Below are 25143 nucleotides of genomic sequence, written 5' to 3'. Positions count from 1 at the left end.
CAATGCCTACCCTCAGGAGAAACTATTTTACCAGAGTTTAATCTCTTGGGATTTTATCAGAGCCTAACTGACTTAGGGGAAGAAAGTACCCAGCTTCAGCATTCTCCACCCATCTTGTCCTACCTACAGGAGGGAGAAACTGAGAAATGCTTGTGAAGTCCACAGCTCAGACACACAACCTCATGAGAAGACTGAGACCTAATCACAGGACTATAGCATGCTTGTCTCCCTTATTTGCTACCACCATACCACTAAAGGCCCATTTCCCAAAGTTTCTTTGATCCAGCCTGGCTTTCAACAACAATAAAAATCACAAGGCATACTAAAAGGCAAAAACACAGTTTGAAGAGACAGAGAAAACATCAGAACCAGATTTAGAGATAGCAGGATGTTGAAATGATCAGACTGGGAATTTCAAATTAACTATGATTACCATACTAAAGGCGCTCATGGAAAAAAGACCACATGTGAGAACAGACAGGCAATGTGAGCAGAGAGATGGACATTCTTACGAAGATGAAAAAAAATGTTAGAGATTAAAAATCCTGTAACAGAAACAAAGGGTGTCTGCCTTCCATCAAGACATGTAACATGAAGAATTCTTCAGATAGAGCATTGGGGTTCAGGTGCAGGGTGGCTTCCAAATAATAATGTCTGTTCCATATATTGTGGGGGTTAGGGTTGCACCAACTTAGACACTTCACACCCTTCTCCTGGCAGATACTAGCACCTGGTGCTGAATCAGAGCAACACCTTGACCTCACCTTCCCTTTCCCAAGTTCAGGTTCAAGTTCACAGTATCCAGAAGAGCCTCAGTAAACCCAGCCCTGGTAGGTAACCTAAGGATAGAGGCAAAAAGAGTTTTAGTGATTGCCCTGTCTTCCCCTTTTTTTTTTCCAGTCATTTCACTCTGCCTTCCACTAAGCTTTGAAATGTAATTCAGGGGCCTGGGCTTATTTACTCCCAAGCATCTGCCCAGTCCAGCTCTCAGCCCAATTAGCAAGTACTTTATCCTGAGACTGGGCAAGCAGGTGCTGCTGGGAGATTATTACTCAGCTCTCTAACCAGGGCATTGGGAGAAAAGGGGCTTTTGCCTCCAGAGGCAGCAGACGTATCCCTCTTAAGGAGATGAGGGAGGTGTACAGAAGCTTGGGGAAGCACCGAGAGAGTCACCCCACCCCAGACAGGAGGCTGGGGGGGGGGTCAGGGAAGACCCCCCCTAGAAAACCAGTATTTCAAAAGAGTCTGGAAGGAGTGAGAATTCACTCTACTGACAAGGGAAGGATTCTCTAGTCAAAGTACCTGTGTGTACAGAGCTCAAAGGTGTGAGAAGGCAAAAATATACCCAGGAGATAAGCCCAGGGAGAGCTTAGAAATCTAGTCAATGAGTGGCTCATCCTTTAATGCATCTCAGACATTCCCCCTCTCTCTGAGAATCTGATACGTTCATTCTACCCCAGTCATGAGCTCATATGCACACCTACACAGAAACTGGCTCCCACTGTCAAGGACAGCGGGGATCTCAGGTTAAGGATTATTTCCATAAGTCGACTCTTCAGTAGCAGATGTCGAAATATGCCTGGAGAAGGCCAAAGTGGCAATTGCAGCAAAGCATTGCCTTACCCCCTGCATCCTACAAAACCTGGTTCTGCCAATTCTAGAACCTTCCAGGATGCTGGGGTGAATGGGCTGTCCATCAGTATATGCCCCTCCTTAGGCGGGATGGTTGACCCTCCTCCACTCTACCAAACCTTCTGTCATTCCCCAAAACAGATTCTGCCTTTATTTATTGTGTCTCACAGTTAGAGATGTCTCCTGGTCTCAGCAAAGATGGAAAGGGTGTTTGCATGTTCTTATTACTTGAAGTGGATTCAATGACAAGAGAACAAGATAGAAAACCAGGCCAACCTTGAATGTAGTTCATTAACACTACTGAACTGCACACTCACACATGGTAAAGATGGTACACATGTTAGGTGTTTATTTTTTTTTACCACAATTAAAAACAAAAACAAAACCTAGCCATATTATTTTTGTTAAGATTTTATTTATTTATTCATGAGAGACACAGAGAGAGAGGCAGAGACACAGGCAGAGGGAGAAGCAGGCTCCCCACTGGGAGCCTGATGCAAGACTCCATCCCAGAACCCGTGGATCACAACCCAAGCCAAAGACAGATGCTCAACCACTGAGCCGCCCAGACATCCCCAAAACCTAGCTATTCTAAAACCAGAAATCTCCTCATTGAGTTTTTGGGGAATCCCTATGGATGTTGAAAACCATACACGAGAAGCCATTTCCTTGAAAACCTATTTACAGTAGAACATGAATACTTTGATTCCTTCTATACAATTTATTGAGACAATTACTGGGAATACCTATGACAGTGGTTCTCAAAAGTATGTTCTCCAGACCAGCAGCATCAGCATCACCTGGAAGCATGTAAGAAATGCAAATCCTCCCATCTCAATAAAAAGAAATGCAGATCCCCAGGCCTTACCCCAGACCTACTGAATCAGAAGTTCTGTGACGTGTGTTTTAAAGCCCTTCATGCCTAAATATTGAGTATCAGCTTCGTGACAGCTGATACATAAAGTCTGAGAACCACTCATCTAGAGCAATGTGGGGAAAAAAAGAATGAAACCAATATAGGCTGAACATCAAAGGAATGGTCTAACTTCTTAACATAAATAAAACATAAAGGAAATAATGAAACAAGAAGAGAAAGTAATTTATTGGGTGCCTATCCTGTCTCAGGTACCATCCTTGCCAGTTTAGCTACTTATTTAATCCTCACAGTTTCCTTGAAAAGAATTATTCTCTCCATTTTACAGGTAAGAAAACTGAGGCTTAGGAAAAGTAAGTAACTTAGCTAATTAAGAAGGATTTCATTTTTTTTAAGTTTTTATTTATTTATTCATGAGAGACACACAGAGAGAGGCAGAGACACAGGCAGAGGGAGAAGCCAGCTCCTCACAGGGAGCCCGATAGGGACTTCATCCCAGATCCTGGGATCATACCCTGAGCCCAAGGCAGACACTCAACTGCTGAGCCCCTCAGGCATCCCTTAAGAAGCATTTCAACCACGGTCTGCCAAACTCTTTAGGTCCTTTTCTTTGTTGTCTTCATCACTGAGACTATCACTGGCTATGGAAGACAGAGAAAAGAAAAGGTTTCTTCTCTGCTTGGTAAAATCCTATTCATCCTCCAAAGCAGAACTCAAATGTCACCTCCCCTGGAAAGTCTTCAAGAACTGCCTCACTCAAAATTAACCTTTCTACAGCACTTTGCACGTACCTCTCTTGGAGTACCTCATATACCTTACTATAGAAGTTCTCAAATCTTTGGTCCAGGGTCCCTTAGAAATTATTGACATTTAAAGGCAAATGAACCTTGACCTAAACCTCACAGCTTATGCAAAAATTAACTCACAATTTTTCATCAAAAAAAAGATTAGTTGTAAAATGTAATACTACACAATTTTTTTAAAAGATCCATTTATTTGACAGAGAGAGGGGCAGGGGCATGGGGGGTGGGGCTGGAATTCTCAAATAGACTCTCCACTGAGCAGGAGCCTAATGCAGGACTCAATCCCAGGACCCAGAGGTCATGCTCCCAGCCCAAATCAAGAATTGGCTGCTCAACTGACTGACCCAGCCAGGCACCCCAACACTATATAACTTCTGGGGGGAAATTTTTTTAAATCTTTGTGATCTAGGGCTGGGTGAAAAGTTCTTAGTAAAAGCATGATTTATAAAAAAAAATAATAATAAATTGGATAGTGCAAAATGAAAATCTTTTGCTCCAAGAAAGGACCTGTAAAAAGGACAAAACACTGGGAGAAAATATTTGCAAACCACATATCTGACAAAGGACTGGTATCAAGAATACATAAAGAGTGCTCCAAACCCAAAAATGAGAACAAACAATCCAATTAGAAAATGGGCAAAGATCATGAATAGGCATTGCACTGAAAAGGATATAGCAAGTAAGCACATAAAAATATTTTCAACATCATTAGCCATCAGGAAATGTGAATTCAAATCATCATGAGATATTACTACACAACTATCAGAATAGCTAAGATAAAATATAGTGATAACAGCAAATGCTGGTGGAGATGCAGAGAAACTAGATCACTTATAATTTGGAATGTAAAATGATACAGCCACTCAAGAAAAAAAAAGTGATGATTTCTTACAAAATGAAATATGTTTACTGTGCTACCCAGCGATTGTATTTGGGAGCATTTACCCCAGACAAGTAAAAACTTCTGTTCATTCAAAAACCTGTACATGAATGCTCATAGCAACTTTATTTGCAATAGCCAGAAATCAGAAACAGTCCTTCCATAGGGGAACTGTTCAGTAAACTGTGGTACATCTACATCATGGAACACTACTCAGCAATAGCAAGGGGTACATTCTGGATACACACAACACCTTGGATGGATCTCAACGGAATTATGCTGAGTGAGAAAGCCAATCTCAAGAGGTTACATAAGGCATTATTCCATTTATAGAACATTCTTGATAACAAAATTGTAGAGAGGGAGAACAGGGGCCAGAGAGGAGAGAGGGAGGTGGCTGTAGGGACAAGAGGGTAGTAGGAAAGAACCCTGTGATGGAATCGTTAGACATCTTGACTGTGGTGGCGGTCACACAAATCTATGCATGGGATAAAGTGGTGTAAATTAAACACAGACACACATAAAATGGGTAGAATCTGGATAAGGAAGTTGGATTGTATCACTGCCAATCTCCTGGTTGTACTAAAGTTACACTGTACTAAAGTTACACAGGATGTTCACCATCAGGGGAAAGTGGGTTAAGAGTATACAGACTCTGTCATCTTTCTCCCCCCCCGCCCCCCGCCCTTTTGAACCTACAATGATCTCAGAGTGAAAAATTTTTTTAAAAGTATTGAGGGCTGCAGAGAGATTTTGTTTATGTGGGCTATATTCATTGGTATTTTCTATCTCATAAATTAAAATGGAGATTTTTTTTTAGGTATTTGTTATCTTTAAAACCATGATAAGCTCATTTTCGTGTTAATATAGACAAATCATTTTTTATGAAATGAATTTTTTGAAAAATAGTGAGAGGAGTGACACTGTTTCACAAATTTACAAATTCCCTTTAATGTCTGGCTTCACAGACAACCGATTCTCCTGTCTGCTTCTGCATTATAATATGTTGTGATAACAGACATCATGCAGTCTCTGGAAAATTCTACTGTACACACATGAAAAATTAAGAGTGAATAGGGCAAATAATGTCTTAGTGTTATTATGAAATTAGTTTTGGCCTCATGGATCCCCTCAAGGGTCTCAGGGTGCTCTAGATGTCCTGGGACCACACTTTGGAAATTCTTGTATTATTGTGATCATTCTTTCATACATTTGCACCTGCACTTAGTGAGCGAAGACAGGGAGAGCACCTTTTTCATCTTTGTATTCCAAGCACCTTATACAGTGCCTGGCAAAAAGCTGATACCCAATAAATATTTGATGAACCAATGGAATATTAACAACTTGTTAGCCCTTGGAGAGAGCAAGAGAGCACAAGAGAGATCACCAATCTGATTGACAATATATGCTTTAGACTTTTTAGTTCTGAGTCAGAATAAAGGTCAGAGTGTTCTGGCATAGCTTGGTCCGAAAGAACAAACATTGTTCTGAGAAACCAGGAGGCTCCCGGGACATGAAACATAGGTTTGCAATGACTGAGTGGCCTTTTGAAAAAGGTCTCGCTGTGTCACAATTTCTCGCAAGTCTTGACCTTGAGACCTCTCCACACCATTCAGAACAAACATGGGGAGATGGGGGCTTCATGGGTTGTGCAGAAACATAATGAATTCTTTCCCCTGCTCTATTATCTTCCTACACCTAACCCCTGAGGTCATCCCTAAAGCACTTACTGATGGCCAGTCTCAACCTACTTGGTCCACAGTCATTCTGGGAAGGGAAAAACAGTTCTAACCACCGTTCCAGATCACAAATTGGTTCTCATTTCTCATCCAAAGAATTCACCAAAGAACAATTTAGCAGGGAGTACAGAAAAACGCAGAAGCTTAGAGTTGCCACTGAAAAATGTTCATTAGAATCCACTGTACGTCAGACAGTGAGCCAGACCTGTGGAATATTCCACCATGACAAAGCTCATGCCCCCTCTTCACCCCAAGTCAAGGACGGGGTGTGTGTGTGTGTGTGTGTGTGTGTGTGTGTGTGTGACTTGACACTATGCTTGCCAGCAACCAGAGCTCTGAGGTGGAGAGAGAAATCAGGGATCCCTGAGTGGTTTGGCGGTTTAGTGCCTGCCTTCAACCCAGGGCGTGATCCTAGAGTCCCAGGATCGAGTTCCACGTCGGGCTCCCTGCATGGAACCTGCTTCTCCTCTGCCTCTCTCTCTCTCTGTCTCTCATAAATAAATAAAAATTTTAAAAAAGGAAAGAAAGAAAGAGAGAGAAATCATCTCTCCTAGGACCAGGGAAAGGAGGTGCATTTGATTTTGTCCTTAAAAGGAAGGAGAGGGCTGTTGCCAGGCAGATGGAGGATCAGCACACCTGAAGGTAGTGTATTAGGGAAGATAGTTGTTTTACACAGACCTCAAGTGACACTGGGCTAATGGAAGTTTCTTTCTTTTATTACAGTCTAGGCTTAAGTGGTCTAGGGCCCCCCCACCCCTGTGGTAACCCTATAGTGTCAGGGACCCAGGCCCCTTCCCTCCTGATGCTCCACCATACCTGAGGCCTGGCCTTTGTCTATTTGCCTGGTTACAAACCATCATGTCTGTATTCCAGCGTCAGGAGACATGTTCTTTCCTTTTGAGGGCACAAGAGGAAGTTGCATGCTTCACTTCTGCTCAAATCCCATGGGCTAGAACACAGTTGCAAGGGAGGCTACAAAATGGGATTTCAAAAATGGTAGCTTCCATTGCTTTATGGAGGGCAACTAGGGGTTTCTACTCCCCAAGCACAGAGGTGAGAAAGTATAAGGAGGTTTGAGGAGCGAGTAGCTAGGTATGTCTAGAAGTCATGGGAGGGAAAAGTAAAGGTGAGTTAGGAGTATATGATGAAGAGAGGCCACTTCATTCTGTAAGACACTGGTGCCCAAACTGGAGCACCCATCACCATCACTTGGTGGTTGGCTGAAGCCAGAATTCTGAGCCCCACCTCCAGGGAGTCTGATTCAGCCTGTTGATGGTGGGCCCAAAAATGCACATTGCTAATCAGGTCCCAGGTGCTACCGGTGCTGCTGATCTAGGAACTTTGGGAAATGGGGGGGGGGGTGTCATAGAAAGTTTTAAAGAGAAGGATGATATGATGAGGTCTGTATTTCAGAAAACTGATTCTATTCAGCGATCATGAACGAGCTGTACTGAAAGCCTCCCAGAGCACTAGAGCTTCTCACCCTCTTGATCCTTAGTGTTCCTGAGAAATTTCATGCTAGAAAAACAGGGAAGATAAAGAGCCTGCAAAGCAGAATTCGCAGAACTCCATTGCTTAAGGGATGCTCCCTGCTTCCTGGCAGGGCTAAGGGCATCTGTATCAACCTGGACCCACCAGTTCTTTGCATTGTGTGCAGAAGCCTGCATATGGGTGAGGGTAGGCAAGCTCCTTTCCTCCCTGGATCTGGGTTTTTCCACCAATAATAATTATGACAATCATTTACCTATCCAGGTGCCAAGGACTGTCAGATGTCACAGATCAAAAAGTTGGACAACGTCCCGAGGCTATGGGGACTCACTGACCCACTGCGCTGTGGGTTGGAGAGTAAATTGGCACTCCCTGTGAAGAGCAATTGGACAATCAAATCAGAATGTAAGGTGGCCATGGCCTTTCACCCAAGAGCTCCATTTCTAGGAAATAAGCCTAGATATACTCATGTTTATGTGCAAAAGACAAGTTGTTCAATGCCCATTGTTCATACTGGCAAGAGATAGGAAACAACTTAAAAGTCACCCACAGAGGGCTAGTTAAATAAACCATGGGGCATCCACAAATGGAATAATGGGCAGTCCTAAAAAATAACAAGCTAGATCTATATGAGCCTGTTTATCCATCATAGATGGTGAGGATGAGGATAAGGATGAGGATGATGGCTAGAGATAGAGATAGATAGATGTATGTCTGTCTATCTCCCTTTCTCATATAAATATGATACATATATGGCTAGGGGCAAAATCATGTCATACTATGTTGTCATTTAAAAAATATACATGTGTCAAGAAGAAAGATCATATATACACACACACACGCCTCTATACACGGATATATGTTTACATATCTCTGGAAGGATTTGGAGAAATAAGTTGCCTTTCAGAATAGAAATTGGAATCGAGGTCCTGGTTGAGAAGGAAACTTACTTCTCACTCACTGTAGCATTTGTTTGTTTGTTTTCAACTCTTAGTATGCATTATTTATTTAAATAAATATACAAGCAATGCCATGTGCTTTACAAGCTTTATCTCACTACATCTTCAGAATAACCTAGAAGGGAAGTGCTCTTACTATTCCCAAGGCACGGGGAGATTCAATCATTTGGGGGGGGGGGGATGTGGGGTAGGAAGGAGCCTTGATTTGTAAGGTTTGCCAGTTCCTATGGGGTAGCTACTCCCACCGTGGCTAATTTCAAGCTGCCAATGTGATATCACTGAGCAAAGCTGGGAAGAGATGCACATGATCAGCTCTCCTGGGCCCAGAGGAACCAGCTCCAGCACATACCTGTAAAAGACCTTGCACTCCCCAGAAAGGCACTACTGACTTCCCACTTCAAACCTGAAACTGTTGCCTTTCAAGAGCAAAACAAATGCAAGGAAATATATCACTTTAGGACCTAAGAGCAGCAGCTTCCGGGGATCTTTAGACATAGATGCTGGAGCATTTATTTATAACATAAATAACCTGCCTTGTTCTGCAGTGGATTTGAAACAGAAACCCAGAAATTAAAATTAAGCATCTGGGTTTTATATTTGCAAATTGCTCTGCCATTCTCTTTATGAAATACTGCACACAGCTATACAAGCAGAAGGCAATAAAATAATAATAAATTAATCAGTGTTAGCATTCTGTCAACACAGCCCCACAGACCTACCAGGGCCAGCCATCTATATTAGGAAGTTGGTTTAGAAACTTTTCCAGTGCTTTAATGGGAGAGGTGGGGGTGAGAGGACCAGATACACTTGGATTTGAGTTATGTTCTAGCTCTGCCATCTGCTAGGCACTTTGGGTAAGTCACCCTACCTTCTGAGTTTCAATTTACACATGTGTTAAGTGAGGATAGTGGCACCATGTGGATTTGCACAGACAGGTTCACCATGTTTAACAGGTGAGGTTAACAGATGCTATATACCTGGACATAAGACAGAGTGTTTTTCCCTAAAAAAATCACCCCACAGCATAAAGTGAGAGTTGCCTTATATTTAAGTTCTTACAAAAGCTGACAGAATATTACATATTCCCTAGGCTCTCAATTACTTGATTTTAAGCAACAAAGTATTCTTTGAGGAAGACCAGTTTATAGAAGTCACCCCATAGAAGTCGTCTCAGAAAAAAAAAGTAAAAAAATTTTAATATGGACATAGTTATTCTACTGGGGTCTGGCTTCATCCCTGTATAATGAGGCAAGCTTTCTACAGATGACTTTAAAAGCAACAAATTAAATGCTAGGATGTTGTGATCGCAAATATAAACCAATAGGACAAACCAAAAAACAATAGTGTCCTAAGATTAAGTGAATCGGGACTTTGAGGTTAAAATCTTTTAGCGAGAGAATCAATACAGGTTCAAAAAGTGCTGCATCACACACTATTTCAATAGGAGTGAAATTTATGTGATCTAGAAAGTGAGCTGGGTGATTCAGAGACCATCCTCAGTAATAATAACGATCCTGAAATCAAAGACACACGGGAAAAGAAGGAATAAAATTCTTTTGTAAAAATGTGAGAGCAGAAAAAAACCAGTACTTCTCACTGAAGATATTATTCATTAATATATAATACATTTAAATATTATTTAAACAATAGATTAATCTTGAAAGTATATATATGCATACCTAAAATAATAAATATTACACATAGAGACATTTGATTATTTCATCTACAGCCTTAAGAATTTATATATTCGAGTTGGCCCCCCCAAATATTTTCCTTTTTGCAATCTTCTTATTGTGAAAAAAGAGAGGGTCGCCTTATGTTTAGGACTACCAAATAGTGAGATAAGTATGTGCAAGCACTTAAAACTCAACATAGCTCCGTGTGATTTGTGACAGGTACTGTTATGGTTGTTAATATTTTTATTATGATTGTTTCACTGCAGGCTGGGCTCTGGTTGTGCTCCTCAAAGCACTTACCTGGATTGGAAATCCCTGACCTACTTCCTACCTGTGCGATCTTGGGCAAGTTGCCTAACCTCTCTGTGCCTCATCTATAAGATAGAAATAATAGTAGTACCTCTCAATAAATTAGTATACATGAGAAGTGTTTGAACCAGTGCCTAGAAAGTGCTTCTTAAATGTTATTACCATTACATTCACCAACATAGAACTATATTTATAAACATGGCAGTTTTCCTCACAATGCAGTGAGAGTTTATCAGCAGGCAACTTGTCTTGCTCATCCAGATCCCCAACTCACACACAGGGCTAAGTGCCCAATAAATGTTGACTGAACCAATAATGAGTTCTATAGAGTTGTTCTTCCTTTATATATAAAGGAAGCAATGTGTAACGTTCCAGGCCCAGCACAGCACCTGGCTCTCATTAGTTGCAACGCAGAACACTTCGAGATTGATACCTATGGTACAGCCTCATTCCTCACTGGCCAGCTAAAATTGAGAGTAAAATTACAGTACAATAGGGACGCCTGGATGGCTCAGTGGTTGAGCATCTGCCATCGGCTCAGGTTGTGATTCCGGGTTCCTGGGATCAAATCCCACATCAAGCTCCCTACAGGGAGCCTTCTTCTCCTTCTGCCTATGTTTCTGCCTCTCTCATAAATAAACAAACAAACAAACAAACAAAAAATTACAGTGCAACTGACCTGGGCAGAACTGCAGTCTGGAATTGCTGCAACCACTACATAAAACAGTACAAAATTCATCAGTAAATCATCAATAAATTAAATATAGCCTTACCATTGGATACAGCAATTCTACTTCTGTGTAGAAAACTAAAGAAAACTGAAACACCAACTCAAAAAGATATGTGTACCCCCATGTTTATCCACATTATTTACAATGGCCAAGATACAGAAACAACTTAAGTGTCACTGAAATATATATACACACACATATATATGTATATACATATATATACATTGAGATATATATACATATATATGTATATATCTCACACACACATATATATAGGAATATATATATATTTGATAGATAGATAGATAGATAGATAGAAACATTACTCAGCCATAAAAAAGAATGAGATCTTCCCATTTGTGACAACATTGATGAAATTTAAAGGCATTATGCTAAGTGAAATAAGCCAGATAGAGGAAGACAAATGCTGTATGATCTCACTTATATGTGGAGCCTAAATAAGAAGAAAAGCAAAACAAAAACAAAACACCCCAACAACTCAAGCTCACAGATACAGAGAACAAATTAGTGGTTGCCAGAATTAGGGGGTAGGTGAAATGAGTGAAGAGTCAAAGGTACAAATTTTCAGTTATAAAATAAGTAAGTCATGGGGAGGTGATGTATAGCACAGTGACTAGAGTTAATAATACTGTATTATACATTTGAAAGTGGATAAGAGAGTAAATCTTGAAAGTTCTCATCATAAGAAAAATAATTTTGTAACTGTGTGATGACTTATTGTGGAGTTCATTTCATTATACATACAAATACTGACTCCTTATGTTGTACAAGTGAAGCTAATATTAAATGTCAATTATACCTCAATTTTAAAATAAAAGGCTATAGATTGGATATTTCTTTGTGTCTCCCCAATGAGTTCCTTCCTGACGGGAATTGTATGTTACTCATCTCAGTGCCCTATCTGGCAAACTGGAGTTCATCAGTATTTGTTGAGCAAATGAGCAATGAGGTGTAGTCAACATTATTGCACATTATTTTTTAACTGAATTTTATTGTTTTTTCATCTCTATAAAAAGGTACTTAAAAATTAATAACCAAAAGACACATATTAAAAGGTCAAACTATAAAAATATGTTGAAAGTAAAAGAAGCACCTGAAGGGAATTCTTGGCATCTAGAGTATTATTTATCTAAATGTCTCCTTTATATATGCATGAAACAAAAATATAAGTACACAGGTCATGTGATGTGATGGTTTAAGACCATGAGCTTTTAAAAAAATAATAATAAACAATTTTTTTTAAAAAAGACCATGAGCTTTATTTTTTTTAAATATTTTATTTATTTATTCATGAGAGACAGAGAGAGAGAGAGAGAGAGGCAGAGGCAGAAGCAGGCTCCATGCAGGGAGCCCGATGTGGGACTCGATCCCAGGTCTCCAAGATCACACCCTGTGCTGAAGGCGGTGCCAAACCGCTGAGCCACCTGGGCTGTCTGACCCTTAGCTTTCAAATCAGATATGCCCAGGTTTAAAATCAAGCTCCATCTTCTTAGTGACACGGCCTTGAGAAAATCACATAACCTCTCTGTGCCTCAGTTTCTTTCTTTCCTTACTTTTTTCTTTTTCCTTTCTTTCTTTCTTTCTTTTTCTTTCTTTCTTTCTTTCTTTCTTTCTTTCTTTCTTTCTTTCTTTCTTTCTTTCTTTCTTTCTTTCTTTCTCTTTCTTCTTTCTTTCCTTTCAGAGAGAGCAGCAGAGGGAGAGAAGCAGACTCCCCACTGAACAGGGAGCCCCACATGGGACTCAATCCCAGGACCCCCAGGATCATGATCCAAGCCAAAGGCAGATGCTTAACCAACTGAGCCACAAAGGCACCCCTGTGCCTCAGTTTCTATGGAAAAGGGAAATGATGAAGCCTACCCTCTATGCTTTTCGGAATAATAAGTCTAAGTAGAGCACTTAGGACAGCAACAAATACAGAGAAATCACTCAGTGAAGATTAGCAATGATGAATTTATGTATATTGAAACAAAATATGAAGTCACACTAGAGATCCTAGTTTATATTTGCTTTTTTTAATATAATAATATGTTGTGACTAGTTCCATGGTAGTATATACAGAGCTAATTCCTTCTTTTTGATGGCTACTTTATATTCAAATGTTTATGTAACTAATCCTTGTTTCTGCCACCAGAGTATTTCTAATATTTTACTATTTCAAATAACCACAATAAAAATCCTCATTGTACATATATTGCTCCACCCTTGGGTAAGTATTTCTATAGGGGAAGTTGTAGAAATGGAATCTCTAGATCCAGTGTATGAATTTTCAACTATATTAATAAACAATGAGATCTCAAATTGCCTTCCTAAAAGGCTGAATTCTTTACACTTTGATCAGCGAGTGTACTTTGTCGCCTTGTGGCTATATACATTTCAACCAGATTCCCCAACCATTTATTTTGAATGTCCCAGTAGTTAACAGAATCAGGGAGTTTGCTCTGCTAGCTCTGCATTGTATTCCCTTATCTTTCCAAAAATCATAAACAACTCCTAAGAACCTAGCAACCAATTTTCTGCAGCAAATGTTCAGATACATAGACTGACACAGAGAATTTTTATGCAATCCCCAGACAGAAGAGGAAGAAAGATTGGAATTTCAGAGCCTTTCGGTGGCCAATAGGAAGAACATGAAATTAGAACAATCTATTAAGTTTGGGAAACAAGGTACCTGTATCTGCTTCCATCTTTGTTTTCTGTGACTTAAAGAGACAAGAGGCCACCCTTGTTGAGTCTTGCTGGGGACGGGATGTCTCTAGTGCAGTATCCACAGGGTATGATTTGAGAGCTTAACTTGACTTGCAGCTCTTCTGATGCCTTTAGGTGATACAGGACAACAGGTGGGCATCACAGCCAGAAGCTGAACAGCGCCACCAAGCTGACAGGCTGCTTCAGTGGTAGCTAAATCCCATGCCCACTTTTATTTTTAATGTCAATTAAAAATTTCAAAATCATTAAATTGACATTAAAAATGTCAATTTATTTCAATCCAAGTAATAAATACACACAATGTTTAAGAGTTAGTGGGCAATTCAGGCCCAATAAGGAGAGACACTGAAACCCAAGGTCAAGGTCTCATTTAGAAGAGGGCATAAGGAAGTCTGATTAAAGTTTGGTCAATGATATCTATCCATCTATTTGGATGGTTTTACAAGTAAAGTTTTAATATCTGGTAAAACTAATTTCCATGAGGCATTCTTATTTTCATTGATTTCTTAAATATTCTCAGATATTAATTCTTCCATTTGAACTGAAACAATTTCATCTGGTTTCAATAAAATAAAACATTTGAAAAAAAAAAGAGTTAGTTACTATTACAAACTAGATCCTATGGCAAGGCTTATAAGAAATATCCCCTGTGGGACGCCTGGGTGGCTCAGAGGTTGAGCATTGGCCTTCGGCTCAGGGCATGATCCCGCGGTGCCAGGATCGAGTCCCACATTTCGATCTGCTTCTCCCTCTGCCTATGTCTCTGCCTCTCTGTCTCTCATTAATAAATAAATAGAATCTTTAAAAAAAAAAAAAAGAAAGAAAGAAATATCCCCTGTGCCACCCACAAGCCTTGCCCATGAAGCAATAACTCATTCTGTGGTTGTCTCTTCAAACCCAATTATGGTGCCACTTCCAAGATTTTTTAATTGTAGACTTTTCTATTAACTTACAGCTAGGGAGAATAAGAATTTAGTTTTCCTCTCTCTTCTTTCTCTCTACACACACACATACACACACAACACACACTTTCTTGCTCCAATTTTCCCCAAATAATTATAGCATAATTTTTGGTTAAATCAATGCGCTGTTTTTACATTATAATGACAATGTAATATTATTTCCAGCTAAATGTTGTAGTTTATGATGATTACAATGTTTTTCTTATAAATCGTTTTTGTTTTCTTTGCTTTAATAATCACTGTGTGTCTTATTTGCTTAGTTTTCTTTGTAATAGCTCCAATCCATCTCCAAATTCTTTGCCAGAATGCCAATCCTTTATAATGGCTTCAGCTTTGTGCTCAGTCTAGGGACAGCATAGCGTAATGTTGTGGTTCTCAAAGTGTGGTCATTCCCTGGACCAGCAACAGCAAGAGCATCACCCGGGACCTAGCTAGAGCTGCAAATGATCAAGCCCTACCCAAGGCTTCCTGATTAGCAGCCACTCTGGGGCTGGAGTCAACCACCTGGTTTTTTGACCACCCCTCCAGGGGATCCCTGTGTGTACTCAAGCTTGAAAACACCTGTATAAGGGGTCAAGAGCTTGGATATCCAAACCCAAGGCTGCTGGGGCAGACCCCCGCTGTTGCACTTATTTGGTTGGAACAGCTTCCAGGACCCAATCTTCCCACTCACTAAATGAAGACAAACCGTCTCTCCTACATGGTTGTCTGAGCTCCTTGGTGTTGGGGTAGCATAACACACTCCAGTTTTCCTCAGGGATGCCCCTCCTGGCACCCAGTAAAACCAGTTCCCATATGGGAGGGGAATGCAAGATGGCTGCAGAGCCTCCTCTGGGCCTTCCTGAGTCTCCTGCTCAGAATGTACCCTCCTTTGAGGTACCCGCCTGGAGCCTCTCTGTCTTTCAGCACCTCCATAGGCCTCCAAAGTGAAGTCTCATCCTCTACCCCTGTAAGAACCTCACCTCCCTCTGGTACAACCACCATTTCACAGCATTCTCTGCCATGGCGCCCTGCCACCCAGTGCCACCCTCCCACCCCATCCCCCCACTCACTGGCCCTGGTCCACTAGAGCCATCTCACACCCCTCCCAGCTTCCATTCCATCCACACTCCTCTGCTCCACCCAGCCTTCCCCTCCTGGGCTACAGTTCCCCACTTTCCCATAGGAACCACCCCCACAGCTGCCCCTGGGGCGTCCTCTTCCCCCTGAAATCCTGGGATGGGCAGGGAGCATCACCACTCTGCCTTTTCCCTCTGGGCAGTTCTCAGAGTAACAGCGTCTGCAAGCCTCAGCTCTCCTGCTCCTTTGCTTTCTGTGGTGCTCGCTAGATCACAAATGCTGAGTAAATCCCAAGTCCTCATCATGGCCCACAAGTCTCTGCCTCGCCACATCTCTCCCTTGTTTCCTGCTTCTCCTCCCCCATTCGCGGCACTCGGCCACACTGGCCTCTTTTGTACCTGCTCTTCCCTCTAACACAAATGCTCTTCCAGTAGATCGGCATTTGGCTGATTCTTTTACTTCTATTAGGTCTCTCTGCAAATGGTCACCTCCTTATAAAGGTTTTCCCAAAGCACTCTTCTAAAACGGCACCTGCTCTGTGCCTTGCTACCTCTTCACAAATGGCTTTAGTGTCCTGGGTAGGACTAATGTTATTTGGAACCACATAATTCCACTGCATCTCATGTTCTATGTCAGTCCCTCCAAGGCAAGGGCCCTAGTGGAAGGGCCTACGCCTCACTGCTGCCCCCTCTTTCTTCCTACATTTCTTCCATTACTAAATATTGGGCTCCAGTCATGTCTGGCACCATCTGACGTTCCAGGGACTTGGAGTTAGGCACGTGTGCCAACAGAGAACAGCGTGGAAGAAGGCTTGCCATAATTTTCATATAATTGCTTACCCTGGGCAGAGCTGAGCCAGAAATGTAAAGTGAAGAGTCTGGGGTCTCAGTTCCAATCCTAGCTGGGCAACCTCCTCCCTCTTCAGTCTCTTCGTCTCTAAAATGGGGCCAATGATAATAACCATCTCACAGGATTGGCATGAGAATACTTTGCCAATTCTTGTGGCTGTCAATTTTCATGGCCATTGGCTATTGGTTATAATAAGAAGTATAAGGTTCCTTCTGTCATTTAATAAAAGCTGGAGTAAAGGGGGAAAAATTAGTCAAGCCATCAACAATGTCTCAAGCATCCTGGCCCTTCTCACACACACAAAAAGACTGAAGTCTTCTTGTGGTTCTCCCAGAACTTCAGATCCAATCTCTCTTTTAAGACTCAGGTGGGAGAACTCGCTGGGAGAAAAGACTCCATTGGCCTTGCTCAACCTCTGGGGCCCAGAATGGCAGAAATGGGGACAGCCCTGCCTTGGCACCATGCAGCCCCTGTCCTTAGAAGCTCTGAGTAAAGGGGTATCTGAGTGGCTTAGCGGTTGAGCATCTGCCTTTGGCTCAGGTCATGATCCCGGGGTCCTGGGATCGAGTCCCGCTTGAGGCTCCCTGCAGGGAGCCTGCTTCTCCCTCCACCTAGGTCTCCGCTTCTGTGTGTCTCTTGCGAATAAATAAATAAAATCTTTAAAACAATTTTTAAAAAGCAGCAGCAGCTCTGAATAAAGATACATGTGTTCACAGCATGGCAGGACCTGGGTTGTTTTTTCACCTTTTAAATCAATTTTATTGCGGTATAATCTCCATACAATAAAATTCCATCACCCAGAAAATTCTCTTGTGCCCCACAGCAGTCAATTCCCACCCCAGAGCTAACCACTGATATGTTTTCTACCACCACAGATCAATGTTGCTTGACGTTATATTAATGGACCCATGCAGCATGTACTCTTTTTAATCCATCTTTTTACAGCTCTAATGAGGTAAAGCTGCAAAACTGATATACATAAACTGCACCTATTTAAAGTGTACAATTTGAAGTGACTTTAACATAAACCCCCGTGAAACTATCACAAGATAATAAACATAGCTATCAGCCCAAAAAGTTTTCCTCTGTTGTACCTCCCTCCCCACCTCACCTACTACTCTAACTTTTGTCACTATAAATTAGTTTGCATTTTCAAGAACTGTACCCAGAATCGTGTAGTATGTACTCTTCTGTGCCTGGCTTCTTTCATTGGGCATCATTATTTTAATTCATCCTTGTTATGTTCCTCCCTGTCCCTGCCCCCCACCCCCACCCCCAGCAGCACCTCAAGGTATAGGAAGACCACAGCTCAGATATCCATTCACTTATTGAGGAACATTAGAGTGTTTCCCGGTTTGGGACTCTTATGGGAAAAGCCACTAGAAGCATTCTTATAAAAGTGTATTTGTGAAGGGACACCTGGGTGGCTCAGTGGTTGAGCGTCTGTCTGCCTTTGGCTCAGGGTGTGGTCCCAGGGTCCTGGGGTGGAGTCCCACATTCGGCTCCCCACATACGTCTCCCTCTGCCTACGTCTCTGCCTCTCTCTCTGTGTCTCTCATGTATAAATAAAACCTTTAAAAAATATATATATTTGTAAAGATAAATTTTCATGTATCTTGGGTAAATACCTAGGCATGGAGGTGCTGGGCCATAGGGTAGATGTATATTTAATTTCATAAGAAACTGCCAAACTTTTTTTTTTTTCCAAAGTGGCTGTACCACTTAACACACTCATCAACTGGCTAAAGTTTAACATCAAGCTTATTGCTGTCTCACAGCTTCTATATACTTCTTCCTTCTTTCTTAAATGACTTACTACCAGTTTTAGCATGGTTGGCTTCAGGTTCCCTCCCACCTAAATTCATGTTTAATTCATAAGCCTCATTACCTTAGAATGTAACACATTTGGAAATAGGTCTTTTTTTTTAAATTTTTATTTATTTATGATAGTCACACAGAGAGAGAGGCAGAGACACAGGCAGAGGGAGAAGCAGGCTCCATGCACCAGGAGCCCGATGTGGGATTTGATCCCGGGTCTCCAGGATCGCACCCTGGGCCAAAGGCAAGCGCTAAACCGCTGCGCCACCCAGGGATCCCGGAAATTAGGGTGGAGCCCTAATCCAATATGACTTGTGTCCTTATAAGAAAAGGAAAAGATGCTCACACAGAGGAACCATCTTGTGGGGAAAAAGAAGGCAACTAAAATCAGGCCAAGAGGAGAGGTCTCAGAAGAAAAATTAAACACTTTGATCTTGGACTTCTAGCCTCCAGAACTGTGAGGAAATGAGATTTTTAAAAATATTTTATTTATTCATGAGAGACAGAGAGAGAGAGAGAGGCAGAGACATAGTTAGAGGGAGAAGCAGGCTCCCCTCAGGGAACCCGATGTGGGACTCCATCCCTGAACTCTAGGAGCATGCCCTGATCATGAAAGCAGAGCTTAACTGCTGAGCCATCGGGTACCCCAAGGAAATGAATTTCTGTTAAGCCACCCAGTCTAATATTTTGTTATGGTGGCTCTTGCAAACCAATCACCATCTTGTAACCATTATAATAATAACCGATTCAGGTAAGAATCATCAATGAATGCTAAAACAAGTGGGCAGAGAGTAAGATGAAAAATAGGATCTCAGGTCACCTGGGTGGAGCAGTAGTTGAGCGGCTACCTTCAGCTCAGGGCATGATCCTGGGTCCAGGATGGAGTCCCACACAAGGCTCCCTGCAAGGAGCCTGGTTCTCCCTCTATCTAGGTCTCTGCCTCTCTCTCATCAATAAATAAATAAAATCTTAAAAAAAATAGGATAGCCTCAAAATATCTTCCCACAAGATACTTATTAATTACAAAAGGGAAATAGTAACTTTTCAGCTGAGTACCTTGGGGGACATCATCTTAACCAAATGATCAAAGTTAATACCACTAATATTGAGACAAACCAATGTCATGTGCCTTCTGATGTGATACACTCAGGACACAACTTTCTTTCAGTGGCATTCCTGCCAAAAATGTATAACCTGAACCTAATCACAAGGAAATAACAGACAGCTACAAATTAAGGACATCTACAAAATAATTTACCAGTATTCTTCAAAAATGTCAAGGTCATGAAAGGCAAAGGTTGAGTAACTAACTGCTTCTCCAGATTAAAGGAAACTAAAAAGAGGACAGCCAAATGAAACCTGAATTGGATCCTGAGGAATGGCTACATTATTGGCACAATTAGCAAAATTTAAATATTAAAGGTGTATTAAAAGAATCATATCATTGTTAAAATTCCTGATTTTGATCATTACTACTGAGATTCTGCAAGAGAATGTCCACATTCTTAGGAAATGTGTATATATATATATGTATATATATATACATATATATATATACACACACACACATACACAAGTGTATTGGATAAAGAGGCATAATGTCTGAAAACCCACTCTAAAATGACTTAGGGGGAAAAAAGTATATGTATATATTACGTACACATACACAAGAGAGTCTATGATAATGCAAACATAGCAAAACATAACAATTTGTTATTTTGGTTAAAAGTATATCAGAGGAAAAAACCAGGAAAAAAAAACAGAAAAAAAAAAGTATATCAGAATTCTTGTGTTCACTTCAGCAGCACATACACTAAAAATTCAAATACACAGAAATTAGCATGGCCCCTGCGCAAGGATGACACACAAATTCATTAAGGTTCTATATAAAAAAAAAAAAAAGTACATGAGAATTCCTTACTATCCTTGTAACTTACATGTAAATTTTAAATTTTACCCCCCCAAAGTTACCACCTTTCAATGAATGACCTTCATACTATCAGAAGTGACCTGTCCCAAACCCAAAGCACTTTTTCATTCTTTTTCTCCATCATACTTATCCATGTCAAAAATTATTCTATGTGCTTAGTTAATAGTATCTAACACTTAGTGTGTGCAAGACCTTGTCCTGTTCTCAGTGTTTTAACTGTATAAGCACAGGGCCTCCAACACTGTTCTTCACCATCTTACAGATGGAAAGTAAAGACACATGAAAGTTAATTAACTTGCACAAGGTCACCATATCACTGGTCTCCTTCAGGGGTATAGACCCTCATTGAAGGTAAAGATTGTCTGGTTCATGGCTCTTTCCCCAGCGACTTAGAACAGTGCCTAGCACATTATAGAAAGCCAATAAATACTCAACAGATTCAGTTTAAAAATCACAGGCACCTACTAGGCCACTGGAGTACAAAGCAGTGAACAAAACAGCACTTTCAGCCTCGCACCCAATTAGCCACTTACTATGTGTACTCATATATACTTAGTCACTCTTAATATATGTATTTACACACAAATTACATGTATTTCATTTGGCTCTATCAGCGCTGGGAGGTTAAGGTCCAATCACCCATTTTGCAGAACAGAAAACCGAGGCACAGAACCTGACGATGATTTGCCCCGAATCAACGGGCTCCTGGGCGGCAGCGTGTGGACTCCAATCCAGTCCGGGAGGTTCCCAGGCACTGCCTATGAATCAATCAAACCGCCAAGCCAATCAACAATGAGTATTTATTAGGAGCCTACTGCGCGCAGCCCCTCTTCAAGCAGCGAAGGCGGAGAGGGAGGAGGCTGCAGGGGGCAGGCGGCCGCAGAGCCTCGGAGGGGGGCGCAGCGGGTCCCGGGAGTTTGGCGCCTATTTTTCGTGGGCTGGGTGTTCTCGCCTGTGATTGGGCCCCGGCGCGGCGTGCCCGGTGCGCCCGGCTGCGGCTGCTCCGTCGACCTTGGCAGGACCCAGGCGGCGCGGCGCGCGGCCGGCCTCCCGGGGGATGGGCCACCAGGAGCCCCCGCTGGCCCGAGTGCGGGCGGGAGGCGCAGCTTATATAAACAGGTTATGTAAAGGGCTCAGCCGGCGCGAGCACGTGGAGAGCCGCGGGAGCCCGGACACCCGCTTCTCCCCCGCGGGCGCCGCCGCCGCCACCCGCGCCGCCGCGGGCTCCCAGGCACACCCGGCCCGGGCCGCCGCCTCCCGCGCCGCTCCGTACGCGAGGCAGCCCTGGCCTGGAGCGGACCATCCCCGGCCCAGGGCGCCAGGGGGGAAGCGGGCCGCCCGGAAGTGGAGGGGCGCCGGCCAGGTAAGGGCGCAGTCTGCGGAGTCCGAGCCAGCGCCGAGGCTGCACCCACCTCCGTCCCCGCGGGCGCTGGGGGAGGGCCGCTGGGTCCCCAGGTTGGCGGGTTCAGGGACGCGGAACTTCTGAGCCAACCTCCTCCACCCGCCGCCCTCGGGGACTTGGGTCGTTCCGCCGGGCTCCGCTCCGGCTTAATTCAATGGACTGTTTACACCCGGGAGAACCCAAGGCGGGATGCGGGGAGGGTGATCCCGGAGGGGACGAGGCGGGGAAAAAGAGTTCCGCAGTCAGAACGGCTCTTAAGGCAATTTTCTTAAGTCGTAAAAACTGCTGGTCCTAGTTTTTCCTAGTCTCAGGCGACAAACTGGCTGAGAAGGCGGGGCGGGGGTTGCTATTCTTTCCTGTTCCCCCTCTGAGCCACAGCCTAGTGGTGTCGCCCTTCCCGCTTTCCCCTCCCTTCCCCCCGTTCAGTCAGCGGCGGCGGCTTCCGTCTTAAAGGGGCCGCGGCGGCCGGAGGAGGCGGAGGTGGGACGCCCTGCGGCCTACGCTCCTTGCCTTCCCGCTTCGGCCTAGTTGGTTAACCGACTCTTTCGCCCGCAGGTCACAATCCAAGGTCCCGCTCCTCCGCGTCCAGTGGCCGGACGGAGGGATGAGGCAGGGGGGACCCGGGCAGCGCCGTTGCTGCTCCCCCCGCCGCCCGCAGCCATGGAAACGGGGGAGGAGGACGGCGCCCGCAGAGGTACACAAAGCCCCGAGCGGAAAAGGCGAAGCCCAGTGCCGCGGGCGCCCAGCGCGAAGCTGAGGCCGGCGGCGGCCCAGGCCATGGATCCGGCGGCGGCCGAGGCCCCGGGCGAGGCCTACCTGGCGCGGCGGCGGCCAGAGAGCGGCGGCGGGTCGGCGCGGCCGCGGTACAGCCTGTTGGCGGAGATCGGGCGCGGCAGCTACGGCGTGGTTTACGAGGCAGTGGCCGGGCGCAGCGGGGCCCGGGTGGCGGTCAAGAAGATCCGCTGCGACGCCCCCGAGAACGTGGAGCTGGCGCTGGCCGAGTTCTGGGCCCTGACCAGCCTCAAGCGGCGCCACCAGAACGTCGTGCAGTTTGAGGAGTGCGTCCTGCAGCGCAACGGGCTCGCCCAGCGCATGAGCCACGGCAACAAGAGCTCGCAGCTTTACCTGCGCCTGGTGGAGACCTCGCTCAAAGGTAGGAGGCGGCCGGCCCGCCCTCACGGGGCCTGGACCCGCCGCTCTGGATGCCGGGGCCGGCCCGGGTCTTGTCAGCCTGGGCCCAGACACGCCCTCCTCCCCGGGGCCCAGGCGCTTAGGCTCCCCTTGCACCTCAGCACCCCGGATGAGCCCCTGGCACTGACTGGAGGTGCTATTCTCGTTAAAAAAAAAAAAAAAAAAAAAAATCTCATGGAAGTGCTCACCGTGCTTTTAGTTAAGCGCTCAGTAAACTTAAACCTATTAAACTTGCAGCACTTTGAGATTCCACAGGGGGAGTGAAGAGGACGGGGCTGAGTTGGTGGGAAGAACTTCAGAGCCCCCCTCTCTAGGGCCTCTTCTCTTTCCCTCCCAAAGCAAACAAAAAAGAACTTTACCGAACCCACCCACACCCCCTCCGTGTCTGGTCCCAAATGTCCTGACACCCTTCAGCTCCACCTCCAAACTCTTGCTTCCTACTCTTCTGTTTTCCTCTGAGACACACACCCCCACCCCCAACGGCCCATTCCATCCCAAGGCAGTCAACCAAACTGGCGGGTTTCCTGGCTAAATCCTCTGGGTCCTGCTGAATAATAATCCCCCAGGTGGGCCTATAGCTGTCACATAACATGTAACATCTTTTTCATCTTTTTCTTCTTTTCCTCTGCCTTACATACTTAATCTTTTTCTAACACCGCCCCCCCCCCCCCCCAGGCTGCCTGGCTTGCATGTTTATAGGGAAGATGGGGCTCAGGGAAGCAAGGTAGCTTTGCAGTCATGGGAGGGCTAATCCTAATTTCTGAGTTTTCGCTGCGTTTAGGGCACGAGTTCATCTTGAGTGCTCAGTGTTGACCTGTTTTGTTCAGACTTGTAAGTAGCCAAAGGTTCTCTAAAGAGAGGAGAAGGCCAGTGGGCTAGAAAGGTCTTAGAAGACTTCCTCAGCAGAAAGGTTACTAATCTGAGACCCAGCTATGTCCTAGATGTCTTACAGAGTGACTTTAGGTAATAACTTTAAAAGTAAATCCTCTCCTCTTTCTATAAACGGAGAAACTAAGGATTAGAGGTTAAACAGATAGAAGTTGACGAGGTTAATCAGCTTGTAAGGGAAGTGGAGTTTGCTTAGCAATTTTTCAGAGCTTAAGTGACATAACACCCAGATCTGTCTTGATTTAAGGTCTAGATCCTTTCAAGATGGGTAATAATGCCCTCACCTCCCCAAGAATAAACTGGAACTGATCTTTAAGAATGAGTAGGATTGAGGGGGTAGGGTTGGATAGGGCATTTTGTTTTGCCCAGTTTTAAACTCCTGCACCCCATCCCAGGAGAGCTCTGTCCCATTTCAAGTCTGTTGCTTCGACGGTGGGTTGAAGGTATTAGCAGTATCACCTGGAGTCCTTTTTCAAAAACAGGTTTCACTTTTTATGCCCAGCCCTGCCTCATCCATTCTGAAAAGCCCACCCTCTCCCCATAGTGATTGAATGCAGACTTTCCGGGAGATTCTGGAGCTTACCTGTATCCTACAAGCTATTCACTTACATTCTCCCTGTCTTCTCCAAGGTGATTAGCCAATATTCTGGACTTCCATAATACTCAACTGCTTTGGGATGTGAGAATTCACTTTCCTAGTGAATTCTCTACTCTTCTACTCTCAGTTCATTGATGCCAATCTTGAAACTTCACCTGGGTGTGAAGGCTTGGCTTCCTCTCCTTACCTATAAATACTGTTTAGATTCTCTCACACGTAGAATTTGACAGAACTACACAGTAAAGGTGGCCGGATAGTCTAGTGATTAATACCATCAGCTTTACAGTTAGGCTCACTTTAAGTCATGGCTTGTCTCAACAGACTTACATGAGACTTGGGATAAGAAGTTTAAAACCTGTGGGGAGCATTCCTTTATCCATAAGATAAGGGTGCCTGTGTCCTCGAGCTGCTGTGCAGCCTGGGAATGTCCCTAAGTGCTCAGATAAGGAGGAAACTCAGCAAGTCCACATTTTGAGTCCTCTTTCATCATCCCCTTTGAGATTAGTTCTGTCCTTGTTCAAGTTTCCCAAACTCTTTTGACCATGGAACACATCCTATTGTCTGGGTAACACCGGGTTGAGAGAAACTGTGGTGTGCACAGTTTCCTCCCTTTGTGATTTAAAACAGG

General features: G+C 43.8%; 1 protein-coding gene, 1 long non-coding RNA gene and 1 other non-coding gene across 6 annotated transcripts in view; 2 read left to right on the top strand and 1 right to left on the bottom strand.

The window, feature by feature from the left end:
- Nucleotides 1–23410, bottom strand: part of LOC144298067 (uncharacterized) — a 66164-nt gene extending 42754 nt beyond the window's left edge. Inside the window, exons 1-2 of one of the 3 annotated variants that reach the window (XR_013365043.1) lie at nt 23218–23410; nt 765–839 (exon numbers count right to left, since the gene is read on the bottom strand). This is a non-coding gene — a long non-coding RNA (uncharacterized LOC144298067). Of the gene's footprint in view, nt 1–764; nt 840–22654; nt 23116–23217 lie in introns of those variants that run through there. The other 2 variants (XR_013365042.1, XR_013365044.1) reach the window with 2 other exon arrangements.
- On the top strand, nt 20296–20400 carry LOC144298947 (U6 spliceosomal RNA). The gene has a single exon (XR_013365781.1). It is a non-coding gene; the product is annotated as a U6 spliceosomal RNA (small nuclear RNA).
- STK35 (serine/threonine kinase 35) overlaps nt 21363–25143 on the top strand; it is a 44447-nt gene continuing 40666 nt past the window's right edge. Inside the window, exons 1-2 of one of the 2 annotated variants that reach the window (XM_077872457.1) lie at nt 21363–21799; nt 22394–22991. In XM_077872457.1, the coding sequence (XP_077728583.1) occupies nt 21494–21799; nt 22394–22991 (904 nt within the window). In that variant the 5' untranslated portion in view covers nt 21363–21493. Of the gene's footprint in view, nt 21800–22300; nt 22319–22393; nt 22992–25143 lie in introns of those variants that run through there. The other variant, XM_077872458.1, reaches the window with a different exon arrangement.

This window comes from Canis aureus, chromosome 26 (assembly GCF_053574225.1).
Source record: "Canis aureus isolate CA01 chromosome 26, VMU_Caureus_v.1.0, whole genome shotgun sequence".
Lineage (NCBI taxonomy): Eukaryota > Metazoa > Chordata > Mammalia > Carnivora > Canidae > Canis > Canis aureus.
The sequence above is the reverse complement of the archived record's forward strand: the minus strand, read 5'-3'. Positions and strand labels throughout refer to the sequence as shown.